Here is a 27,942-nt window from a genome sequence, read left to right on the forward strand (position 1 = left end):
AATAAAGGGAGCATGTTGCGCCCTGTGGAGAAATATGGTTTTGATATTATGGAATCCTCTACTTCAGCTGTTCCAGCCACCAGCTGGTCGAGTCATTTTGATCTATACCCAGCAATATAGGCTTAATTCCCACCGTGGCAGCGTGATATTACATGACGTATCGTAGCTTAAAGGGGAGCAGGTATAATACGCAAGTGCTCAGCGCAGATGACAAAATGACAGAGACAGCCTGTCCAGAGGCAGCTGAGCCTCAGTAGAACAGATCCATCGCTTTGCCTTTCAGTTTACTTTCATCACGCTCTACAAACTAGTCAGGCGTGATGAATGCCCACTGGAACACTGTTGCACATACAGCAGCCTAGAGTAATGGCTTATTGATTGTGCTCTTTCTAAGAGCAGGTGTTGTTGTTGTTTCTTCCTCCACATGGGCCCTATTTAACTTTGAATGCATATCTTAAGATATATGTGTGTTTTTGTGACTTTGCAGACGCCGTTGTCGGAGGAGTGATCGGGTTGCTGTTTGCGTACTTCTGCTATCGCCAGCACTACCCGCCCTTCCTGCACATGGACTGCCACCTGCCTTATGCCAGTCTGGCTGCCGCCGCCGCCCACGCGCCCTCGCATCCCCAGGACGACCCGCAGCCCACAGACAATGCCACCGCCCTTCCCCTGGAGGGCTTGACTGAAGGGCCAGTGTGACTAGTGGCCGCCACCGAGACTCCCCCCAACACCCTCACCAAGCCAGCGAGCCCACCTCCTCGTGCCCAGTGACTGACTGGCTTTTCGTACACATTCCAGTGGACAATAATGCACCCCACCCATCTCCATGCTGTTGCACCCCGTCTCGGTGACACCTGCATTCATTCATTTATTTTATTTTTTTAAATATCTGGCTCTCGCACAGCAGCCTTGAAAGTCTATATTTAGATGTGATGTGTGAGAGGAACCTACGAATATGGGACATCACCGCAGAGAGGGAAGAGAGAAAAACATGTTGGAAACCTGAGGAAACACGTCTTGCTAATGGCTGGGAAGGAAGATGAAAATATCGCCAGTTGTTGCTGGATTTTTATTTTTTTTTGCAGAAGTGTTGTGAGCTTGTTTCATGCTGGGATACATTTAACTATGTTTGGCTGTTAAAGAATGGGGACCGCAAGTCCCATGAAATGTCACAGCAATCAAAGCATGAAATCAAACCAGTTGAACGATTAGAATGCTGTTTGTTATATGCCACAGTAAGAAACACATGATGGGATATTTGTCAGTAACTGTAGCGCCAGAAATCCACTCACATTCTGTGCGTTTCAGTTCGACTTTTAGATGTGTTTTCATTTAAAACACAAGGACATGGGACACTGCTTGCAGTTATTTTTGGTTGTGCCATTGCAACATAAATACATATAGCGCAAACAACTCTTGGAGAAAAGCACTGCTCCATGAAAAAGAGAGGATCCAATGTTCCCAAACTTTTCTCTCCTACGTTCACCCATTTGTTATCATTCCATTCCTCCCTGTGCTCTCGGGGTTTGTATTGTTTTCCAGTGCAGTCCTGCATATCGGCCCATTCTCAATTATCTTCCCCTCCTTGTCACCATCCAACTTTATTTTTCACAATCCCTGCATTTGACGTGTGTTCAGAGGTTTCACGGGGACATGAACCCACATTGTAGCTCAATGAGTCCAATCGGAAACAAGCAAGGGGAAGTGTGTCGGGACAGGCACAAGCTCCGATGTAATTCTGCATTAATGCTCATTAAGGGGGCTCCGCCGCTGCTGCTCATGAGCACATTAGGACTATGAGGTGCCCCACTAGCATTGCAAATGGCTTTCAGCCCTACTGCAAATAGACAATCTAGCATTCAGGAGACGACAGGCCTGAACCCGGGACAGCGATTGGGATGTATTATTCATCCACATCCATATTAATATTTCCAGCCTTACTTGAGGTACAGTACGTCCAAACAAACACCAACGTCTTTATGTCCTGCTTGGGTTGCAATGCGTTATGAAACGAGATGACACATTCTCTATCATCCACGAAGCAATTAGTCGCCTCTTACAAGTTTTGTTCGGGAGGATGGGTCATTTTGTTGCCTTTTACAATGTCATTTTTTTCCCATTGCTGTGATATTAATGGGAAGGTGCAATCTCAGCCCAACCTCTAACCCAACCAGACTTCATGCTGTTGGAAGGCATCGATTCTACATAGCACTGACAGCTGAAGTGTTAAAATCAGGAGATGGCCCAGTGATACGAAACGAGCAGCAAGCCAAATGTAGGGTGATTTGTAATTTTATTATCTTGCATGTATTATCGTGCAGAATGTTGGTCGAGCCTGTTTGTACGTTTGTGTCCACTATCGAAAGACGTGTGTGTTTTTATGTAGAAAGTAACAGCTGAAACAGCTGCATTTCCAGCTGCTTATTGTTTAAAAGAGACAAGGAGATCTTTTCTCTGATTGAAATTCTTTTAAACATTATTTACTCAAATCAGCCACAATCAAGCCTCCATCACTAAAGCGACCCATCGGCAGCTTCTGCAAACTGCGGGTGTCCGTGCGTGCGGCTTTTTGACGAGGCCAATCCCGCACGGATGCAATCCAAAATAAAAACTTTCCACAGAATGAACTCCTCCCCAGAGAGGAAAAAGGTGCTCCACTCTGCACACCAGACTCTGTGACGGGACTTGACGAGACTCTGAGAGTTGACTGGAGAGAAACTTGTAACCTCCTCGCTGGTTCTTGCACCTGAAGATCTGTGACTGCGAGAGTTTGACATCTTGAGGCAGATTTGGGGATGAAATGATCGTGACACAGACTCGTTATGTTCCGTAGACCTGCATTCGCCTGACTTGGCAGCCTGATGTCTGTACTTTGTCATTTTAGTATTATTCTATTAGATGGTGCAGTGTATATGGAAAAAAAACAATGTTGTTCAGAGGTCATGTCTGTAACAGTATTTTCACTTTCCCACTTCAGATCATTCCACGATTTGTTTTCATTTGGTGCTATGGATACTGTTGTAGCAGTAGCTGTCAGTCTTTTCAAATGGTGAATGTGTCATTTTGAAATGAAAGTTCAGTACTTTTCTACAGAGACCGAAAAAAAGATGATAATACAGTCCATGATTCCTTTTTTTTCTTTTTCAAATCAGATGCACAAGGGCAACCAGTGCGTGTTATTCTGGGAATTTTCAATCATTTCACCTTCCCAAGGACTCAAGGGATAAAAGTCACAAAAAAATAAGAATAATGAAATGATTATAAAATTATAATGAATAGATGTCTGAAGAATCTTTGTTCATGGCATGCCAGTTCCATATGTGAGAAAAGAGTGTTTTCTATGAATAAGCATGTCTGGCCTTGAGAACTCTTTGAGCTGTGTTTTGCTGTTTATATACTTTATGTACAATAAAGGACTGCAGCTGTGGGAAATGTGTCCATGCAGAAAACAAAGAAGCCTGATGTACCTTGTCTAAGTGTGGCCGTTGGAGCCTACGCTCGTTGCTGTGACGGGAACTCTGAGCCTTCCTCTTCACTGGGATTCAACGCACTAATAGGAAACAAATCAAGGTTTGAGGACGTTTATGTGAAAAATCAGAAACACAGGTATCACGACGTTATTCTTATCACATGCAAATGAACAATATGACATTATGCATCCACAGATGTTTGAAGGAGCTAAATCCCGAGTTCAGTTCAATGAATTTATGCTTCAACGGGCCTGCGGTCAGATGTGCTGCTGAGGCAGTTGAGAGTGTGTGTGTGTGTGTGTGTGTATGAATGTAACTGTGTGCTAAGTGTGTGTTGTGCTTTACTGAATCGGTTGTGTTGCACTTTGTTTCGAGAGTTTCCAATAAACGTGTGTATGCTTAAGACTGTTAAGACTGTTGCCTTTCATATCGGTGTGGAATCAGGGTGCTGTCAACAACTTTGTTGTTGAGTTGTGGTTTTTTTTTAGCCAACGGCAATGTATCTCGCTCTCCATCCTTTTGGTCCCGACTCACTGTCCCTAGAATAAATTCAAAAGACTGATTTCCAAGAAACTAATGAGCACATCGCTGGTAAACACAAGATTCCCAGTGCTGCTGTTGTGTTATTCTTTGTGGAGAACCTCAGTTTTAGGGCTCTTTTGATTAAATCCACTGTACTTGAACAGTTGGAAAAATCGTATGAGTGTTAATCGACTAAGAATTGATTTGGTCGAGGACAGCCCGAGCCGCTCTCGTGTCAATTGAACATTAAAAGAAAACAAATTAAGCTGGTCAAGCTGGTAAATACTAGCTGCCACTGAAAGCATGTTAGCAGCAGCATGTTGTCAAAGTTTAAACGTTTCCAATAACTATCAGCCTCTGTGGTACTTTGCGTTAGGTGCTATTTAGAAAATATTAGCATGCTAAAACAAAACTATGATAGTTAGCGTTACCGTATAGCTGCTAAACATCAGTATGTTGGCATTGTCATTATGTTAGCATGCTGACGTTAGCGCTCAGCTTATGTCTGTGTCTAAAATCAGCATCAGACCTCTCGTATGTTAACAAGTGGCCTTCCGCACTTTAAGAACTTTTTGAAACTAAACCAGTTTACTTGATTTTGGTAATTGTACGCCAAAATGATCATCCTCCCAATGCATTATTTTCAAAACTGCAGGTTATAGCCTTTACGTTTGAAATGAATTTAGTCATGCAGTTATTTTGAAGGAGCTGACAATTGAATCCCCGAATGTTTTCATGCAGGCTTTTAACCCCTGCGGCCTTGTCACTCATACAAATGATTCCTGCTGAACAGCAAGACACCACAGATCAATAGCGTTGTTACTCTCAGACATTTGCCCTCTTCGGCTGATAGAAATCTGTGTGATGTTGGGTAACAACCCATTCAATCAGACCCAGGAGTTCTGCAGCAGCAGCCACTTCTGTCACAAGTGGAGAAAGTTGTATTTTCCTGAGAGTCTGGGCTCCTGCTTGCTATTATAGTTTCACAGTAAAACACACACGTAGCAGCGATTACACAGACAGCCATTGTATCTCCTGAGCAACCCTCACAGTGAAACCTTACGAGAACCCACATGTTTAGTGATCATGTGCTCTATTGAGGTCTATAATGCACAAAGTACAGTTCAGCATTGCAGAAGACTAATATTTGATGTAGCAGCATTTGTCATTGGGCGTTTAGTGGCTGTGCTCCTCATGCCGGATCTTAAAGTGTTAAATTAGAGGAGAGCACCTTTTGGTTTTGAAGTTTTTCTGCTACATGTTTTTGTTTCAGCTAAACCGTGTAAACAAAGACGCATTTTTAGCTTTTTTCGAAACAATCAAGTTTTTCACGAACAACCTCGGACTCATTTGGAGTTCGAGTTTTCTTTTTTGGTTGTGAAGTAAGTGATGCCCGTTGTAAGGAAGTGTTTCATTACAGCTTAAGTTTTACATAATTAATGCTTTTTTCCCCTCCCCTACTCCTCTGTAATTTGGTGTTGCTTTTTTGACGATATGCTGCATGCCTGAATAATGAATGGATCTGGATTGGGAAGAATGTAGCAAAAACAAAATTAAGATTGGCTCATAATTAATGGCTCAGCCGAGGAATGTGAGACTCATCTGTGAGAAGTCTCTTCTGTGGAGTTGTAACTGATATTGGAAAACAACTTTCCGTGTTGCTGGGGCTCCCCAGAAATCAAAAGTTTAAAATAAAATAGAAAAAAAACATCTTGTAAAGTGGATATGAGTGGACACAAGGCACATTAATGATATGAAATGAGGTTCTCTACAGGTCTGCAGCTTTAGGATAAGTGCGAACAGCATTAAGAAACCAGTTCATATTGTATTCAATATCATCTGGATTGAAAAAGTTCTTCCTCCCGGTTAGTATTTCATATTATTATAAAAACTGTATTTATGTCAGGTAGCACGCACGATAGACCCAGCATGAATCATAGCGGAAGTAGAAGCTAACATTCACAATAGATCAATAGCATTGACCAGACAGCTGTAGTTGTACCTTTCATGCTCCTGTAAATTCCTGAGGGTGCTGTGCTATATCGCACAACTCAGTGATTTCTGTCATGTCTGCCTCATTAATACACAAAACCACAATTCTGTCACAGTGCAACATTCAGTATCAACCCTCAAGGAAGGGTGAGGGGAAAGTGAGTGGCTGACTTGCTCTCGTTAAGTCTGGTTTTGACTCACACTCAGAGCAGCCTAATCAGCAGCTCTCTGTTATTATATCGTTCAGAAACGTGGCATACAAGTTAGCAAACCACAAACATACTTGAATGGAAGAAAAGAGGCTTTTTTCAATCTTGTCAATTAATTATGAGAATGGGTTTGAGAAACTTTACCAACTGTTCTTTTTTGGTGCACAGTCAACTTGAATACTTAAAAGTAACTTCCGCATGCTCGTCGATGTATAAATAGGCTTAGATTCCTTTACATCTGCTGCATGGTTTGATTGGTTGACACGTCATCTGAGAAATATCAGCTCAAATCTTGTAAATGTCATGCAAAATCAATTTGTATGCCTAGAAGGCCACGTTCCTGCACTTTTGCTTGATATTGAAGGCTGGTCAGTGAGATGACTGCGTGTCCACCGTTGAAATAGAAACAGAAAAGTACAGAAAAAGTACAGAAAATGGAGATTGTTGTTTTTCTCTATGGTGATATGATGGTATTCAAGACGAGTGCTTGTGTCCCAAAGTTGAATAATTGTAAAGTTACGATCATGATGTTTTCCCGAAACCAAACTAAGTGATTTTGCTGCCTAAACGACATTATCTTATGTATTTATCCTTTATTTAGAGGCAATCCCATTCAGGCACGGGGTCTCCTGCTCTCTCTATTCATTAGGCTCTACGCCCATTATGCTCGTTCTTTATACCCTAACCAACAACAAGCCAAGGTAAGATCTGAATATAAGCTTGTATAACTCCTGCACAAAATTGCAATCCTTGCCCTCTCTGCATTCCCCTTATACATTGCTATTCGTTGCCTAATCTGCTTGAAGTATTATCAGGAGAAAACACTTTTATTCTGTGATCCTATATGGTTCTATTACTTTCACATTGCCTCCCCTCTGTCTGCTGAACTTCCACTGTATTCTGTTGTTGACTTTACTCCCACACGTTACCTTCAGCGGGCACACGGACCTCTGTGTTATTGCATCAACAGTGAATGTTTACGCTACTGGAGTTCAGAAGTTTCAATCTCAGCTGAGACTTTTTAGTTTTTCTGTGAGTTTTCGTCTTTTGTTGTGTAGCAAAATGGGATTCTGTTATACAATGACAATGGATGACACTGTTATATCCTCTTCTTCTGCTGTGGCTGTTATTGATGGCTGAGGTGGGAGAAGAGCTACGTGACACACTGAGAGAACAAACCCAGTCTCTACTTCCAAACCTTTCACAAAACACCAACGCAAGGTTTCACAAACTAGTTTCATTTAGAGCTTTCTTTGCTCCGTAGTAAATGCTTCAATGTGGTTGGTAACCATTGATATAATGGAAAGATAAATCATCTAGACTTAATGGAAAAATCTGTTTTTTCACACTGTAAGCTGTGTTAAATGGGTTTTTCACCCATGGAAAAGGCCATATGACAGACCAAACACAAGACATCAAGCTCCCTCTACAAAGACGTCAGTGTGCAGTGGGCTGTTCCAGAAGAGGAGTCAGCCGTTAGAAATAGTGTAAATCAATAAACGTAATCTCTGTGGTAACACTGTGATGCAGTACTGCAGTGAGCCAATACTTCCCTCCCGCAGCTGAAGTGACTGGCAGCTTTCCTGGAGGAGAGCTAAAGGATTACAACAAATAAATCTGCTCTGCTCCAGGTGCAGCAGCCACAGGTCAATTGCATTGTGCTAAAAGCTTCTGACCTAGTTGTGAGAACTTTTAAGAGGCGGAAGACCCGAAGAGCGGCTCAGCCTGCCTCATATATATATATATAGATATATATTCCATCAACTCATCACTCAACAGTATATCTACCCCGGTTCTTCATCCACTCTTCGCCAGATCCTTGTTACAACCTCAGTGGTATTTTGTTCGTTCTCGGCAGCGCTGTGTAGATTCTATTTCAGAGTTTATCCAAGTCTTTTTTTTCATTGTTCTGACCTTGTCTTCCTGTGCCTGCCGTTTGGATCATCCTCCCGGTTCCCCAGTCTGCCTGCCCTGCCTCGTGCTGCCTGGTTTCCACCCTCGCCCTCTCGTCCTTGGATTCCCCCGCTGTTCCCTGACAGTTTTTCCTTTGTGTCCTCCCAGAATAAAACCCTGACACTCTCATGCTCCCCGGTCTGTGTCTGCGTTTGGGTCCGCCACCGCACTCCGTGACACGGCGTCTTCCTTTTAAATATATCACACTTGCAAAGATATCCTTATTAAACAGAGAGGGAGATGTGGAGAGGTTGCTCCTGAAAAGGATGAAAGGAGAACATGAGAGATTTTAGCTTTCCCAGGCATATAATCCTCTCGGGTTTAAATGAAATACTAAAAACCTGGATTTGAAGTGCTCACATTGACTTGTATTTGTCTCAGTAGCAGTTATAGAGTAATGCAACTGAAAAATGTTGGGATTTTTAGAGATTTTGTGCATTTTTTAAGGAAAAGTCATGAAAGATCAATATTTCTATTTTCAGTCTGTATTACTTCATGACCCTGAGATCCTCAAAACCCAAAACAGCATGTTTTGAGTCACAGGCCTCCATTTTCCCTCTTTCTCTGCTCCTCAACAACATATTGCTGATAAATGAAAGATTGATGTTTTTTGGTAACAGTTGCACTTTGTCAACATTGATGATTCATCTCAGGAGCTGCATTTCAAAACGACATGTCTGCCAAAGTGACACCAGCTCAGCTGATAGCACAATATTGTAAATTATGAGTCTAGGGGGAGAAAATGATAGCAGGTCATTTCTATCTGCAGGAGCCACATGGTTGGCACCTTTACGGGCTGAGTGATGGGCACCAGGGAACTTATTTTCAGAATGGATAATTTCGTACAATGAGTCATTTTTATGGCCATGATGTCTCCCGGATCAGTTTCTTTAAATCGGAGGGTAAAAGTTTCATCGACTCAAATGAAATATGGACTTATCTGCTATCTGCAGACCTGTGGGATGAAGGTGCCCCCGGAGAGGATGAAGGGTTTATCTCAGCTCCACCAACCTCTCCAGCACCGTGACGGATGGATCCTGTATGCTTTCATGTAAAGATGAAACGCCAGATTATAGGTTTTCACAATGAAGCGACGCGGCAGGTCTTTCGAAATCTCCAGCGTGCTCCAACAGAATACGTGTGTTTGTACAACTAGAATCGGAAGAGATGACGTGAGCAGGAGAAAAGCCGAGAGTGGAATGCATTTATATTTCATGATCACCAAATGTTATGGACCAACATGAAGCAGGCTGGTAGCCATGACTGCTAATGCTGAAGTGGAATCCAGGAGTCCACACTGACCCACAGGAAATCCAATCGCAAACATCTAAAGCTATTGTGAGAGATATTCTATGTTGAATCAAAATTCAAATCCTCATAGAAGCACAGGTTGGCAGGATCGGATGTCAGATTTATCTTTTCAGCACACCAGCTGAGACCACATCTGCAGTCATTCACATTTGCTGCAAGCACTGTGGGGAAATTGGAAAATAAATCATACCTTTACAATATCAGCTCATAATGAAATAATTGGATTTTCATTCTGTGCCACTACTTAAAGGTTTACGACTTCTGTGATTTTTTGGGTTGTAAAAGGCAAAGTTCACAATAAATAAAAAAAATAAAGAAATAAAGAAATGCTCACATTCCCATATGTTCACGGAGAGAGTTATTGGTTGCTGTAAAAGTTCTTCATGCTCATACTGGCCCTATAAAGATGGGGGACAAAACCCACAGTCCTCGCCCTGGCACAGTGTTAGCTACTGTCACACATCGACATCTAAAATCCACCTTTTTTATTCATTAATGTACGACATTCACAAGTGCAAAGTAAAATTACAGATCCCCCCCAAAATATGCAGCTACCTGTCTGTGTGAAGCTTCATGCCAAAAGCCCTGAAATTCATTCTTTCCCTGCTGAATGACAGGAGGAGCATTAGAAACCACAGGGTTCACAGACGCAGTAGCCCATGCACTTATTTGGGTGAGTGTGCACCCATGTATATCTGTGTTTCTTTCCATCACAAGCCAGTCTGCCTGTGTGCAGGACGGACGTAAAGAGAATAACTATGTCTTGAGTAGCACCACCTGCCTCTTAACAGCAGAGAAACATCAATAATTCAACAAGTACAATTGTTCATCGCGGATTACAAACCTGAGTGTCTGGTCGTATCTCCGCTTTACGACATCCTGCCGCTGTGTTTTCCACTATCACACGGAGCTCTGAGATCTGACAAAGATACTTATGCTAATTCTAGCAGATATTTTCTGGTATCATAAGCCGAGTTACGGCTCGTGGGATGGATGCCGTCACCAACGGCGTAAATATCGACAGTGCAACTGGTGCAGCTGCACAGGGGCCCGGAAGCTAACCTGACCCGCCAGATGGTTCTGTGCAACAGACCATCTGGCGGGTCAGGAAGCCGTCATTGGAAACTGTTTGGAAAAGGGCAGGCGCTTTCAGTAAAATACGTGGCAGGTGATTGGACGAAGCATCTGTCAATCAAACCCTTAGGCTTGTTGGAGAAGAGTGAGAACATATTAAACATTAAGAAAAGCCTTTAGTGCCGTTCTTTGCTCTTCTTTCAAGGAAGAAATACTCTCCAGTTGTGATACAACTGATGCTGTTTCAGCTACGCTGACCTCTTCAGGTACTTGTCATTGTTGTTTTGGACGAACAATGTGGCCTCTCCGTGCCGATAGGTCCGTGCTCCGGCTAACTGAACACAAACCCGTTACTTGAAGCCTGACAAGATGGATTTTCCTGCGAAATGTGATCCAGAGATTCTCAAATGATCTCAGAACATTTCGAGAATCAGCTGCCGTGCAAGGTAACCCAGAAGCTGCTGGGGCCCAAAAACCACCCTGTTCTAGCAGCAAGTGAGCATCCTTTAACATCGGACCCTCACTTAATCCTTTTAGCACGAATATGTCATGTACTGTAAACTAACCACATTTGGACTGGAGATGTAACCACGTTTCTTCCTACATTTGTTCTTTTTAAAGAGGAAACACATTTTATAATGTGATATCTACTTGGTATGACAGCCAACAGCAATTCGGAAACTTTCAGCTCCCTGTCGATGTCCCTCAGCTGCCACCTTATTGAGTTTTTCATGGTATTGCATAGATAACTCCGCATTGCAAATTCTAAAAGAAAAGCACCTGGTTCTTGAGCTATGTTGTTGATGACTGTGTTGAGCGTGGGCCCGTATGGCTGCACTTCTAAAGGGGGAGCAGGGATTTCTCCATGTTATCATGGAGTGTGATCAGGGATTTAAATCGATAGCAATTTAATTGTTTGCTTCTCATATGGTGAAAAATAACCACCTGTAATCTTTGTCTGTTGTTACAACCGTTGGCCGCTGAGCAGGGCAGGCTGTGAAACGGCTGCTGTCCGTGGTGCTGATCTGTGGCTGGTTTGCAGGATGGGAGTTGTATGAGCCTCATCACGGTGGCATAGCAATTGTCTGCTTTGCAATTGTACTGGAGTGGTTGTGTGAGCCTGTGTGTACGCACACAAGCATGTGTTTGTGTTTGGGGGAAAGGGCCCAAGAAAACAATCTTCACAAGGGACAATCACAATTATGTTATGCTGCTGGCTGTTACCTCCTACTGCGTGTTGCTGAATAAAATACTGTGGATTTATGCTGAACGTTTACCTAGAAACCAGTCCTGTGCCTTGATTATAGGTATTGGCAGATATACTGTTCAGCCTAACTGTTTGTTTAATGTGATTCGAGTGGTTGAACATCTTGATTGTTGCCTCACTGTTTGTTTACAAAATGTGCCGTATTGCACTTTGATGTCTGCTACATCTTAAAAGAATATAATATGCTCATATAATATGTGCAGTGAAAGGCAGGTTAACATACTCTTGCTGTGTTTAAATACCCTGCACTTAGCCTCCTACACAAGTGGGGTCGAGACAGTGAAATGACCTCCATGTCAGACTTCATCAGTGCGCTGATAATGGGTTTGAGATGAAACTTTGGCCCTGTAGAAAGGCTTTAAACTGCTTTCAGTCACTGAACACAGTACAACATGCACTTGGTATGACACCGCTTTGATGGGTGCAAATCGTGTGTCAAGCTGCTAAACTCCAGGGAGGCAGCAGAAACAAATCCATCTTTAACTGAACAACTGATTCGTGCACACCCAAAGCAACAATGAGTCCTCTCACACGTTTAGAATTAGGATGATTGTCGCAACTTCTTACACCAAAGTCATTCAGGTTTATGCACTATTTCTTATAAGATAAAAAAGAAAATAGTTGGATTAGGCAGTCGACCTCGGAAACGGTTGAGCTGAGAGGTTCTAGAAACAAATGTAATGGTCCTCATTCAAGAAGCATGACTGAAAAACACCCCGTAAATTGGATTACTTTTGATTTGTACTGTATTTAAATAAACCGAAAACATCTTGTGCTAACTACAAAGACTCATCTTTGCCTGAGGCACAAATATAAATACCTGTCCCTCAAAGAAAAGTGCCTCATTTCAGCCTAGCAGCTCCACTGCCCCGAGGCGCCCCGAAGCTCGCTCTCTCACGCTTTCTCTCAGGAAACATCAGACTTCACAGGTAAAGGTACCACACATGAATGCACCTATACATTTAAATAAAACATTGAACGATGAATTATTGATCGATGGTGTTGTTGTTTTTCAGTCGATGTTGCCGGTGACACCTTTCAAAACAAAGCAGCAAAAGACAAAAAGCATAAAATGGCGTTCAAGAAATATATTTTAAGATTTCCGATTGAATGCAGCACATCACTTCAAAACAGAGACGTGTTGAGCAAAGGGACTCAACAGACTGCATGAATATTTAAACTGTCTCCCTCCTTATATATTCACTCTATCTGTTTAATTGGCTTTCAGTCCTTTTGCCTGGTTCCAGTTGATGAATCACAGATGAACTGTGAAGGTGAGTTTGTGAAAGAAGTTAGAGGATTTCCTCCCATGAAGAAAGCAATAGTTCTCTCCAATTGTCAGTGTTTTCAAAAACCTTTCATGTCATTTTGGGAGCAACTGCGATAGATATCAGATTCCCATTATTAAACAACGTTTAAATACTGTTGTTCTTTAACAAAATGTGCAAACTGTGTGATAAAAATCAATCCTCAACACAGATATCTGCATCTCCTCTGCATCAATCAGGTGGCAGAATTGTATCGACTTTGTTTGTGTTGGGCCCTTCTCACAGAAAGATGATATTCATGAAAGCTCTAATTGCCTTGGTTTATTCATTCTATGTACACACAGAGACACACACACAAGCAGTCGACCGGCCCTCTGAAGTGGAGATGAAGTGTGAATCTGGGGCATGAACTGCCTGATGTTCATGCCCCAGATTCACACTTCATCTCCACTTCAGAGGGCCGGTGGGCATTGGCACCGCTACTCTGGCAAACCCAGGAGGTGCCCAGCATGAGGAGAGGGACTACAGCTGCCCTGGATTAGATTCTCAGTCAAGACCAACAGCAACCTGGCTTCAATGGGAATAGGAACATTTGGGCCATCCAGGGACACTTGGAGAATGCTGATGATGCTGTTGTTTTCTACTCTGTGAAACACTGTAAAAAATACATTTGCAGACATCTGAGCCAATCTGATAGTGTGATGATAATGCAATATGTAAGAACAACTCACGTGGTGTGTGGGGATGTCAGATTCGTGCAAAGAACGGGAAAGAAACAATGAGAAATGACTTCACGGTTAGCTGAACCTGTCTCAGCTTTTTCTTCATGTTGCTATGGCTATACTGTGCAAAGGGTTAAAGATTGTGAATGTTGAAGAACACAGCAGGATATTTCAGTATTATTATATCACAAAAAGGCACCCTGCTTTCTCATTTAGTGTGAAAAGGTTGGCGTAAAAGGTTGTTTTGCCTGATGCGTTTGCTTTTTAAAGTCAGTTACAATTGTGACTGTCTCGTCATCTGCCCCAATATTCCAGATGTTGCATTTGGGACGTGTACTCCTCTATTTTGCCAACTCTTTGTACTGCCTTTATTCTCTCTGTTAAAGCAATATGAACACCACAATGAGTCAGTTTTTCGATTCTTATTCCTGTCCTGTTTGTTGCAGGTGTAAGGTACTCTCTTAGAAGTGCTGCTCTTCCAGAGCCATGGTCATAGATAAGGCTCTCTAAGACAATGCAAGTCCCCACTCAGACGCACTTGCCTGCCCGCTTACAAGAGGTCATGAAAGGACAATAGTCAGCAACTGTTTATGCATGCATGAACAGTAAAGTTGCACGCCGTAAAAACCCAAACAATAAGGTGAAACACTAAAACGCTCTACAGAGCTGAGAGTAACTGCAGAGTCGGGTAGTGATTACCACTACAGGCGACAGCTTTCACATACCAGTGGTGATATAGTCCACTCTTACTGTAATACTAAAACTATTGATTATAGCTGTTTGAATAAATACAGCAGATAGCCCTGACTCCTCTGTGGCAGACATTGTGTTAACCAGCAGAGCTATCTCCTTAGTGTGAGTATGACCATAGAGGTTATAAAACAGAAAGCCTGCGACCGCCGTGTGCATTTGGATGATGGAAACAACACCCCTAATTCATCACCTATAAGTGTCATTACGGGAGGTGCTGTGCTCGTACTGGGCAGCGCTGGAATAAAGTCGGCAGTTCATGTTCGATATGTTCTCCTGGAAGGGAAAGGTGACAGAGTTAGTTGGAACTGCTCTACGTGCAGAAAGTTACAGCACTTCAGCCGCTTCAATCATACAATAAGTGAATATATACAAACGTTTGACCAGCTATGCCTCCTCCCATACAGCGAGGTCGACTGGCATGACAGCCGGTGCTCTTCATAAGAAGTGCTCTTCCCCAGCTTTTTACACCACAGTTAAAAGCACTCGTACAAATTACGGAGAAAATGCATAATTACAGAATAACTGCTTTAATTGTTAGGGGAGCATGTCTACTTGTTGCCTTGGTTACTACTCTATCAGTGTTAATGAGCTGCAGATCCACTCCATCAGCCTCGCCGTTGTTGCTCTGCTATAATGGAAACCCTCGCAGCACTGTTCAGAGAAAAGACCACTTCCACCATGCTTAACCTTTAAGAAGGTTACCGTGTCGAGTAATAAGCTATGAGACATCCACCCTGCTCTGAATGAATTTTGCTTGCCTCGGCCCATTTCCTAATGGAGAGGGCTTTGTTAGCTGTAGCGAATGTCTTCCTTTTGCCCAGCAAACAGGAAAGATAGGCTTGTTTATCCAGTCATTTCCACTTAGGCCGGCATGCCGCTCATTTGTGAAGGAGTGAGTGATGATACCTTCAGCCTGGTCGATGCGGCACTGGCCGCCGAGAGCACCGATGTGTTTATTGTCATACAGAGCAGAAGACGTATTGGCGCTTCTTACTGGGGCTTCATTAAATGTGCATGGATCAAAGCAGTGATTTCAAGTCCATGAATCTTCAATGCTTTGTTCATACTATTTCATCTGGCAAGTGACACAACTCCTCTGCTAATCAGTATGAAAAACATGTTGTTTTTTTGCACCTTGGAGCCTCATTGTCTTACTTGTATCATCTCACACAGAAATGCATCCTTTTTTTTGAGAATGTGTTGGATATTTATGCAAGCTCGGATATCAAATTAAGGTTTGCCTTGTCTTGTTTTGTCTGTCATCATTCTTACTTTGAAGCGATAGATGTATGAATGTTACATCTGGATGCATTTTGTAATTAAAGATCCAACTAAAGGTGCTCTAACTCCCCAGTTGCATTATCTCTACAGCCTCTGCAACAATCAAGATACAGCTGCAAAGATTCAGCAAACACACATGTCTTTCCTCCCCAGGTCCACGGCTTAACTCAGCACAGACACCTCAGCAATATTTCCTGTCAGTTCACACTCATCAGCATGCATTGCTAATCTTCTTATTCCACTGCCAGTCGGATTACCTGACTGCTGATATGTCGAATAAACCTCTGCGTGTTTTCCCTCTCCTTCTTCCCTCGAGCCCTCTTTATCTTGTGAGTGTGTCCGGGCAGAAGATGCACCCAGTAATCCTTTAGTCGCAGCTGGTACAGTGCAGCAGAATTGCGCCATATCCAGGAATTCCATCTTACACCCGCCATGAATACTTACATGAAGACATCCACACACACTGGAGAAGCTTTGTTTGCGGAACTATTGAAAGAAACCTTGCAAAAACCGATAATGCATAACAATGACATTTAACCAAGGTTGGATAGCCTCCTACATCACACAGTGCTGTGTTTGTTCTTTAGCTTAAGCATGCATGTATAATTTAGAATGAGATGTTTGTGCTGACTTTAACCTTGGAGTGTTAATTATTGCAAAGCATTCCAAATGGCCTCTCACAGCTGCTCTGTATTTCCTGTCTTTGTGTGAGCAATAGTTGTGAGAAGCTGATTGGAAGACACCGGCCTCAGTGTGTGTTGTAATCTGGCAAAGACACAGCCCTTCATCAGCATCCCTCAGTCAAGAACGCATGCATCCACTTACTCACAACATCAAAAAACCTGCTGGCCTTGTTCTTTCCTCTCCCCCTGCGTCCAGCATCAGCCCTGAAAATGCATTCAACCCAGCAAATTAATGGTTTTCTGGTAATTTAATTTGTTCTGCTCTCGTTGATGCAATTGCTAAATTGCTGCTCATTAGAAGAGATGCGGCCACACAGTGTCCTAGGTCCATCCTGTTCCCTTACGTACGGGAAACGACTCTGCTATGAAGAGAAGAAGCTTTAAGAGTGGCCATTAGTGAGCGTACAGTGGAGACACGTAAAAAGCAAATTAGCGCCACACTTTCTGCCAGAGAGAGGTTCAGTATTACAATATTCTCCCAAGCATCTGGATAGCGGAATTAAAATTTGTTTTCCCACCAAGGGACACTTTAAAGGAACGCTTTTTTAAAGGAATGTTTCTTTCTTCTTTATCACAATCAAGGTTCTGGCACTAGTGTTCAAAAGGACTTCAGCACTGTTGACAGAAACCTGACTTTGTTTTTAGCTGCAATTAGAACAGACATGTGGACCGACTGAACGACATTCACATCCCTCGATTCTTGGCACTAGCATGGCTAAAAACACGCACAATGTTGGTTCTCGCAGCACTTACTTTGTATTTTCACCACATGATCAACAGATAATGTGTCGTCTTGTCTGAACTTTAACGACTCCCACCTAACCGACTGAGCAGCTAAAAGGTCAGTGCTGCTTCTCCCATCGACACCCGTTATTGCTGCTGTGAAATTCCCTCCTGCTGCAACCTGCTCTTAATAAGTTCCCAAGTTCACTTTAATAAGCACTCTGCTGAGTTGCGTATTTACTGGTAAGCGTATACAGTACAGGCAGCAAAAGGGGAAACGTGTTTCTTTTTTCCGGCTCATGGTGAGCACGCACTGCTTCATGTTTGTCCGTCTAAATGTTCAATTTATTCATCTCACCATGACAGCTATTGAAAATTGCAAACTTATTTGAATGACAGCGGTTGTGCAATAAAATATTCATATGAAATATCTAGTTTGCAATATTTTAGGGCATGCTAACAGCAAAACAGCATTCAGGGGTGAAATAAGGCTTGTTTGCGATAATTTCTACTGACAGTGTCAGCCAGCACCCTGTCTTGATGTGCTCTCATACAATCAACATCTTTTGGAAGGTTAGTCACCCCTGATTCTTAATACATCACCTATAAAACTACACAAATTCAGTAGATAATGGAAAAGCACTCCATGCACTAGGCTGACACATGTTCTAAATGTATTGGGAGGTAACAGCCAAAGTGCTTTCCTCGATGGACTCATTATTTACTCGTTACATTTTCTAGTGCTAGTGACCTCTTGAGGTGCACACCAGATCAAATTTGAATGTGCTTCAGCACCAACATGGGTGCCAGCTAATTGTATAGAAAGTACATCAGCAACACATTCGAGTTGGGTGTCATATTTTATTCAACACTCCTGAAAAGAAAAGACCTCGGAGGGAAAACATGTCGGTCGGGGGAGAGACAGGAGGGAGCCGGCAGGAATCTGCCTGTTTTTGACAGCAGTTTAAGCTGGAGGTACACACACCGTCCTCCTTTGTTGCCATTTATCCGTCTTTAAGGCAGGCTATGTGGGTCAAATTGAAAGTCCATTTCTTTTCCACAACATTGTTTCTCTTTGCCAAAAAGCTATTTCCCATTTTGCTTCGTCTGCTTCCACAGGGTCTCTGCTCTGATATTTTGCAGAGCATTCTCCAGGTTTCAATTTATTTAAATGGGTCGGGAATGCCAGAACAGAACCAGTTTGAACAACGTGTTGTTCAACCATGTTGTAAATGTCGCAGACAGATACATTTATGGATGTGTTTAGATTTATTGCACATGGGCAGCCTTCACACACACACACACACACACACACACACACACACACACACACACACACACACACACACACACACACACACACACACACACACACACACACACACACACACACACACACTTACAGATAGGGGCATTTTTCAGAGAGAAAGAGCTTCAGCAGCAGCTTTGTCCCCTCTCCAATAGCAATCCACAACAATCTGCCTCGCTGACAATGTTGTGAGCTGAGAAAAATGAATGTATGAAGCTTTTACTGTCCATATGTGTATCTTGCTATGTGTATATGTGTGTGTTGCTACGTGGGACAATACATCTAAATATATACAGTTAAATGCTGCTTGCAGTTAATACATGTCGCATATTTACTTCAGTATTATTTCAGTAATTTTAACTCCAACCTGATCACAAAGTCATTAAGCCCCCGAACAGATGCCTGACAGGTGATGAATAGCTGCAGGGAACAAATCGGTTCCTGAATGGCCAAAACACACATAAACTGTAATAAAGCAGAATAAATCCATCGCTTCTTTAACAGAGAATAACACACAGTGACAACTCCTTCACATCTGATGAAAACGCATCTTCGTTGAGCATGTGCTTCAAAATGGTCCGGCGTTTTAATACTGCAGCGCAGGGGTCTCAAACTCCCGGCCACGTCATTTTATGTGGCCCACGAATCCGCCAGCAAAAACAAAAAGAAATGTTTTTTTTTTTATTTGATTCTTGATAATAAAAATATCCCCATAATCGAAATCATGAGATAGAAAGTCGAAGTTATGAGACAGAAAGTCATTACTATGATAGAAAGTCATAATTCTGAGATAGAAAGTCAAAATGATGAGATTGAAAGTCATAATTCTGAGATAGAAAGTCAAAATGATGAGATTGAAAGTCAAAATTATGAGATTGAAAGTCAAAATGATGAGGTTGAAAGTCAAAATTATGAGATACTTAAACAGTCATAGAAGCAGCTCTTTGGCTGGTTACTGTACATTTAACATGGAAATGTATTGTGAGTACATTGAAGACTACTTTAAACTGTGAATGCAGAGAGTTATTTCACAATATGTTACGAGTAGTTACATTTACAACCGGCCCTTTGTGGGCGACCATGATGCTGATGTGGCCCGGAGTGAAAATGAGTTTGAGAGCCCTGTTGTAGCGTCTCCTGCGACATATTTCGGGATCCGCACAACTCTCAAAACTTTGCACAAGTATTTTATAAAAACACTCCGAGACAGCGTTGCGGTTTAAAGTTTGAGGTTGAAGGTCAAACCAAGATCTTCCGCACTGCTGATCTCCCCGCCCCCTCAGAGTTGCCCGTCTGCGTGGGTCAGGTCTCGGTTCCCTGCCTGGCAGCGACGTGATCAAACTTGGCCTTTGTCTTTTCCACTCTGTTGCACTTTATCTCACTAACCTCCTCTCTGCTGCCACCCCGGTGTCTCTTGCCCTCTCCTCCCTCCTCGTCACTGCCTCGGGATCACTGCAGTGGAACCTGCTCTCATCTCAGCAGTGAGGATGAGTGATTACCCATCAGCACCCAGACTCATCGACTCTCTCCATCAACTGTTGCGACTGACAGATGGATTCCTTTTTATTGAATGATATTAATTGAAGTGGCTGTTTTGGCGTTGAATGCAAAGTCTGATGACTGAATTATTAACTATGGAGGATCAAGGCATTATGTTGTGGTCGTGTAACACGTGGGCGCAGGGAGGATGTTTGACATTAATCTTGGATCTCTATTGTAATTCAGCACAAAAACAAAATCTGACACAACATTGTTCACACAAATGATAAGATAATTCTGTCACTGCCAGTCATGCAGAGTAGTTAAAGCAGAGGTCTCGTATCAATAACATCAACATTTTGTCATCACTTTGTCATGAGCATAGAGGGATTGGTGACTTCAGGAGAATTGAGGCGTCGTCGGATCAAATGTACGATCGTCCAGAATGCTTAAAATAAGATCCTTCATCCTGAAATGCATTCAGCCTGGCAAAAGCAAAACGTCTGCTCTTTGACATGCAGGGCAGAGTCCAAGACAGAGGAGTTACACAAACAACCTGAGGTGAAGATTTACTTTTACTTTAGGGACTGTAAACCAACGTTCTAATAAACTCATCTCCGTTTATTTCTGGTGGCCTTTGCCTGTCCTTAACACACATATTGTTATTTATTCTCACTCACGCGCCGGCAGAGACACACACACACACAATCACACTTGCACCAAGTTATTGATTGGACAATTAATATTGAGCTGTCATGCATCCCTGCATTTGGAAATGATCTGGCTGAATCGAAACTGGGATAATTAGTAAATACCTCCAAGACGGAGTGCCTCTAATTCAAGCCCGCACATGCACCAGTGAACACGTGCACGTAATGTGTGTATGCTGTACGCACATAGACACAGATATACACTCAATCAAGCAGCGGTGAGTAACTCTTCTTTATTGTCACTGGTTGGCTACATTTACGTTGGAGGTGCAAGAGAGTGGAGGGCAGCGGTGTCTCGCCGTGCAGCTGAATTGTGATAATGAGACTCTGAGCTTGCTGTGGATTCTTGGAATTTATTTGCAGGCATCAACCTTGAGCTTCCTTCATTCTCTGTCTGCTTCTCCTTGGCTGTTCGCCTCCCATCTCACTCTCACTCCCTCTATTGCATTGAGTCGTGATTCAATATGGCATCAAATCAATATTCTTTATTATTATAAAGCCCGCGTGATCAAATCTTTACGTCTCTCTCACTTGCCGTATCTGACGACGATTTAAGTGTCTCCCTGGCAACTGGGTTAGTTGCCATTACCAACAAGGCTGCCAAGGATGTACTTCCACACTTTCTCTTAAGTGTAAAAGAGAAACTATCTCTATAACGTTGACGCCACAGAGCCGAATAACATTGTTAGAAGGTCAGATAAACTCATATTAGTGTGAGTCCATTCATCGAGAACGTCTTGTGTGCCCAAGGCTTTACTCTCTGCCTTTGGGAACCGAGTATGTATGCGAGATTTGAATCATAGACAAATGTGATTTGCATGAATGTGAGACGTCTAAAGCCTATATCATGTTGTTGGAGATTTATAGGCGTCATCATCACATTACTTTCAGCACTGCTCTCAAGGCCTTAATGTACCATCCCCGCTCTGCTCTTCCTCGCTGTAACGAATACGCTGTGAAGCCTCGTCTGCCCTGCATGTTGGATGTAAGTCTTACTGTTTTATTGACACATCTCACCCCCAAAGTTTAATTTGTTTTGTTTATACTCCTCTTGGGGAGGCTCGTTTTCTTGAACAGCATTCTATGTCTGACCGTTCCATCGCCTCGTCATTTATTAGACCCCAATAAAACATAGAGAGAGCGGCTAAGGCACGAATGGTAATGAGTTATGCTGACAGCCACATCAGCATAATGTGGTTTGTGTTGATGAGGCGTCGAGCGTGGCCCGGGGACCGAAAGCACCACTTAAGGTTCTCTCGGGGTCAGGTTTATTTGACACTGTGTTTCTACTACATTAAATATTCCTTCAAGTCCTGGAAAATGAGGCTGTCAAACGCTGTTTTAAGGTAAATATAAGTGCAACAAATGGTCATTATTTGTCTGCTTTTCTTAGTGCCTTGGTCAGATGGATGGATGGATGGAGAGATAGATGGATATATAGATAGAATATATTCGAATAAATTATGCATGTACCATATTACAACTAACACATGAAATAAAACATAGAATGGCACACTAGATAAGTGTGCAAATGTGTTGCAGTCTTGTTTTGTTTTTAAAATGCAGTGAGGTAGAGTGAGAGTGAAAAGATTAGCATATTTACCATGAGCAAGGTTGAAGTGGTTCATTGACTCATTCCCTCTAATATTGAAATGGTTTGAGTCTTCATGGTTCAGAAAGGGCTGAATGACCAGTGTAATGCACAGTATAAGCACTCATACATCCACTAATAGGACAGAGAATGCACATGCAGACAACAAAAATCAAATGTCTATCAATGATAATCCTCTGTCGCAGCCATGCTTATTCACAAACACTTGTGTAAGAGCAATCGATACAGATGGGTGAAGAAATTAAAGGAATGAAACAACCAATTACCTATAATAAGGTGCTGGGCCACTGCACATGGAGAAGTCTTTGAAGAAGTATCTGGAGGGATAAACAGCGTTCTTTCAAAAGATATTCTCTCATTTGCTCTTTTTTAATGACACTGTTAGAGAGCGCTGTCTAACACGTTTGCCCCAAATCTCTCAAGTTGGGTTGATATCTGATGATTGCAAAGAGCGCCACCACAGCGTATCATTTATATCATTTTCATACTCATCAAACCACCAGATAGCCCTTGTACCATGCAAGCATCTGCATGTTTAATGTTTATCCTGTTTATAATGTTTAGCAGCGTTCAGTTGTTCTGCTCCACATATCTGGAACAAAGTCCCAGAAAGCTGCAGGTCTGCTGAGACCCTCAGCTCATTTAAATCAAGATTGAAGACTTTTCTGTTTGCTGCTGCCTTTAATTGAACCACATTCAATTAATATATTAATCAATTTCCTGCATTTCTGCATTTTACTCCTGTATTTTATTTCTTGCACTGTTTTTTAATGTTTTAATGAATGTTCTTAATTGTTTTTAAATCTCCTTTTCTTTTGCCTTATGTTTTGATGCTTTTAATGGTTTTATGTGAAGCACTTTGAATTACCTTGTTGTTGAAATGTGCGATACAAATAAACCTGCCTTGCCTTGCCTTGATTCAGGTTTTTGCTGTAAACCTGTCACCTTTCTGGATACAAACGTTCAAATGTTAACAGAACAATCTGACCTCAAGTTCCATTCTAATCTTTTGATCATCTCATTTGATCTTCAGGAGCAGTTGTCATGGGAATGGAGCTGTTCAAATATCCATCTTTTCTCTCCAGGCTTCTGCTCCATGTTGGTCTATAAGTGAACTTTTGAACTCAACGTTCAAATGTCTAATTCAAATTTTGTTGGATGTTTTTTTTTCTATGCAAAAAACAAAATCACAATAATGTTCATCTATTGGCACTGTCCTCCAAAAGCACTCTCATTTTCACCTCCGACTTTGCACTCAGATGTGGTTCAGACACTTTTATTGCTCTGCGGAGATTTGGTAGAAATAAATGCCCCTCATCTGCACTCAGATGATGAAAATCATCGTCCTTTATGGGTTATTTTGAACAATTTTGAGGGTTGAGTATATCTTATGCATGCAGTACAGGGGCAGTATCCTCTCTTGGCCTTTAATGAAATGATGAAGCTCATTATATATGCATAGTATATTGGCAGCTAAAGCCTTACTCTGTAGGGAGGGGGAAATGGATGTTGAGTATTCACATGAAATCAAAGGGTTAATTCATGAAGTTTTCAATTCCCTCCTCTTCCATGGGCACAAGGTGATAATGTGTATTATAACCCTTATGTTTATATCAGGTAAACCCAGTTTCACTCCAGATTCTACTCTATTCATGATACATAGAATGTGTCCGTTATGTGTCATTTCCCCAGTGCGACGGCATTATGCAGCCTGAGCATAAAGTGATGACTCACTTTGGTAGTACGTGCCAGCAATTTAGAATCAATTTCATTCCAGCAGAAGTATCAAAAGCAGTGCCGCCAATTACACACAATGCCTTCACTTTACTACTCATTCTGTCTTTAATATTCATGTGGCAGATGTTCAATTGCCTGGACGATAAAAGTAAATCAGGGACATCTCGTGGGGGGGGTCTCTCATCTCAAAGTGTGACATCATAACTCATCCTGACATCTGGTGCTGTAACCGTCAAGCGAGACCGTTTGAAATATGGAGGAGAGGTGTTAACGCATTCTGGAGGCATTCAAAGGGCTCCGTGTGGATCTGACATGCTTCACGAGCAGCAGAAGGTCTAATCTGTTGACGACAACATCGAAGGAAAAAACATTTGGGCTTTTTTCAGCTGTCTCGAACTTTTGAAGCAAACTCAGACGTGACATAGTAAAACGTTAACTGGAATCTCCCCTATGGACTGCTGGAAATCAATGAGAATTGTATGGCCCCGTTGCCTCTGTTTCATCTTCCCTGTGCCCACTGTGCTCGCAGAGGGAAGTCTGCTGATATGAAGATCAGAAAGATGGCAGGCGGCATGGCAGAAATGAGAGCATGCAGACTCTGGGGGGAGAGCTTTAGCGTGTCATTAACTCTAACATCAAAACACGCATGATGTTTGTTAAAAGTTTGGAGAGCTGATGATGATGATGAAGGGAGCCTCTGACAGCACATCTGTATATGACACTTTTGTTGTGTTTTAACCCATTGCAATTTTTTGTGGCTTTTTAGGTTTTGTTTTTCTCTTTCGTCAATATTGTGCAACATTTATTACACATTTTGCAGTTTTGAAACTCCCAATTCACAGCATTTTTTGTTTGTGAAATTGAGTAATATGAGTAATATTTTGTAAGCAATAAGCAAGAAGTGTGTTACTGTCCAGTGAAAGAACATATTTCTCCAGAACATGGATTAAGCAACAGGTAGGAAAATCAGCCAAGTTTTCAACCTGACAGCAATATTTGAGTTTATCCACTGGCTCTGATGGATTTTTAAATGGTTATAGATCAGGATGAATGGTTGAAATGTCTCAAACCTTACTGGGAACCTAACTGTTTTCTGCTAGACAGTAGCAAGTGAGAATGGCACTGAAAGTGCTACAACTTAGTTTAACAGGAGCACATTGTGACCGGCTCTGGGACCAGTAGAATACATTAAATGGCAACATGTATGTTCAACATTACACGCGGTCCTTTACGAATGATTGAAAATAAATAGTTCAATAGAAGGGTGAAGCCATCAAGTCAGTAAAGTGAGTCAGCTATGAGAGCATTGCTAACATTTGCTAATATCAGCCAATACCAGATCAAGTAAGGCATCAAGTAGCACAACCACTGGGTGTATTGAATTGCACAATGGCATGTTTCATTACTTATACATTATTTTAAATGTTACATCATAAAGAAATATGTTATTCTCTAACACAGTGGCAGACTCATTCTGTCTGAGGGGCAGGGGCAAAAAATAAATACATTTAAAAAAAAAGGGCACCTGCGAGCAGAACGTTTTCTCTCAAGTAGGCTGCTGAGGGCATTTATCATGTTTTACCTACAATCCAAGAGGACACTTTAGAAGCAGTTCTTTCTAACATAAGGGCACATCAGTGCTTTAACGGAAACTCAGAGTCTGGGAGTCCACACAACTTGAAACATGTGCCATAACATCTTATATTCATGCACATATTTATATATTGTTCCCAGGTATGAATATACAATGCATTTAAGTTTATCCTGATTTAACAACCTGTGTCTCCCTGTATGAGTCTGTCAATTATCTCCCGGTGGCTTCAGTTCTATTTATTATGTTTTTTGTGATGTATGTTGTGTTATTTCAAACTAATTTGCAATCATAAGAAGCGTGGTCTTTGTCGGTGAAATGTTTCTTATATGCAAAGAACAATTACTTATCGTAAAAACTCCAAATATATAGTCGAGTAAAATGTTTTAGGTGTGTTTTCTAGAAACTACAGGTCTGATGAGGAAAGTGGGAACAGGTGTGTAGGTGGGAGGGGATGTCATGTGACCAGGACTGGCAGGTCTGGGGAGTGAGCAGGGGCTGGAGAGGACCGAGAGCCAGGACGGGCAAAACCACCAACCCACTAGAAAGTCTCTGACCTCCCTCCAACTTCTCAGACAGTTTAAGTCAGGGGTGCCGCCTCGTCATTTTATGTGGCCCGCGAATCCGCCAGAATTTCCTTTTCTTTTTTTTTCAATAAAAAGAAGAAAAAAAATTAAAGTTAGATTTGATAATAAAAAATCCCCACAGTCGAAGTTATGAGATAGAAAGTCATAATGATGAAATACTTAAACACACAGTCACAGAAGAAGCTCTTTGGCTGGTTACTGTACACTTGACATGGAAATGTGTTGTGAGTACATTGAAGACTACTTTAAACGTGGCTTCACAACAGATGAAATACTTCACGTGGGATTGTGCAAACGCACCCTTGAAAGGATTTTAAGCTTTGAACAAAGTTATTGTATTAACTTGTCTTTGATATTTTCTTTAATAGTTTGATCTTTGATAGAGTAATGTGGGTTTCTTAACCCTAAATTAAAATGATTTAAGTTATAATAACAGAAATGTGCTAAAATATAGTTTTACATTTATATAACTGCATGTACAATATTTTATCATTTGAATAAACAATAATCAAATGCAGAGACAGTTATTTATCAATATGTTAGGAGTAGTTACATTTACACCGTCTTACATTTACAACCGGCCCTTTGTGGGGGCGACCGTGATGCTGATGTGGCCCGGAGTGAAAATGAGTTTGACACCCCTGGTTTAGGGCCTCTGTGCAGTTGCTTCAAATGGGCCAGCCCACAATGCATTGCAAACTACAGAACACAACCGTATTACATTAATACAGTACATTACTGTTAGAAATTGGCTGTAAATTAACAGCAATTGGTTACAGTGTGGGTCAACACAATCAAATTTTTTTTTAAAGCCAACTAACTGACAATAAAGCATGAATATGCACATTTCAACACTGTAACCTCCTCACGTTCTGTTGATAATGTTCGCTCATTTTTTTAATGTTTTAAAGTAAAATCATGGCCAACTCCTACACAATGCACCTTTAACCATAGTGGTACAAGAAAAGTTGTTTTTTGCAAGTGTGACTTGCAACAGTTATGAAGGGCTCTGACAAACAATGTCATTCCAACCAAAGAGGCGTTTATAAAACAGCAGCATGTGTCGCACTGGAGGGGAATTAGAAACTCATCAGGCCAGAAACACAACTCTGATGGCTGACTCTTTTCGCTTTGTGTTAACATATTTGCCTTAACAACTCGATAGCATAATGGTTGTCAGGATCCAGGATCCCTGTCTGACCCGTGGTGTGTTTCTTCTGATCTCCTCTCATGTGTTCTGTCATTCCCCTGTTTGTTATTGTGTGCCATGTGCTCTGTGTTTGTCCTCTGTCTCCAGACACCTCCCATGGCCGCACCCTTGATTGTGCACAGCTGAGGACACTCCAGCCGATCACCTCCTGCAGCCTGACACACCAGACTCAGGGCCCACTAATGAGTCCCCTGTCACTATATAAACTCTGGTCCTGCAGTCTGGGGTTGTCAGGTCGTACCGTCTTTCACCCGCTTCAACCCCGTGGCATCCGCTGCCCTCCTTGTGTTCAACGGATTACACACCGCCGCTCTGCCCTCCTTGTGTTAAACGGACTACTAGTGATGGCGAGATGAAGCCTCATGAGGCATCGCAACACTTCAGCCAATTGGTTCGAGAAAGGGTTCATTACTCGAAGCTTCATGTGCACACGATACCACCTACTGGCCAAGTGTATAATCACAGGCAGCTGTATCTGA

The 27,942-nt window shown here is 42.0% G+C and overlaps 1 protein-coding gene across 1 annotated transcript in view; it reads left to right on the forward strand.

Moving 5' to 3' along the window:
- The window catches only part of plpp4 (phospholipid phosphatase 4), a gene marked incomplete at both ends in the record, with an annotated part of 37,811 nt that extends 37,112 nt beyond the window's left edge, over positions 1-699 (forward strand). The window contains one exon of the mRNA XM_079279936.1: positions 488-699. Coding sequence (XP_079136062.1) covers positions 488-699 — 212 coding nt within the window. The remainder of the gene's footprint in view (positions 1-487) is intronic.
- Between the last annotated feature and the right edge of the window lie 27,243 nt (positions 700-27,942).

Source organism: Melanostigma gelatinosum (assembly GCF_949748355.1).
Source record: "Melanostigma gelatinosum genome assembly, chromosome: 12".
Lineage (NCBI taxonomy): Eukaryota > Metazoa > Chordata > Actinopteri > Perciformes > Zoarcidae > Melanostigma > Melanostigma gelatinosum.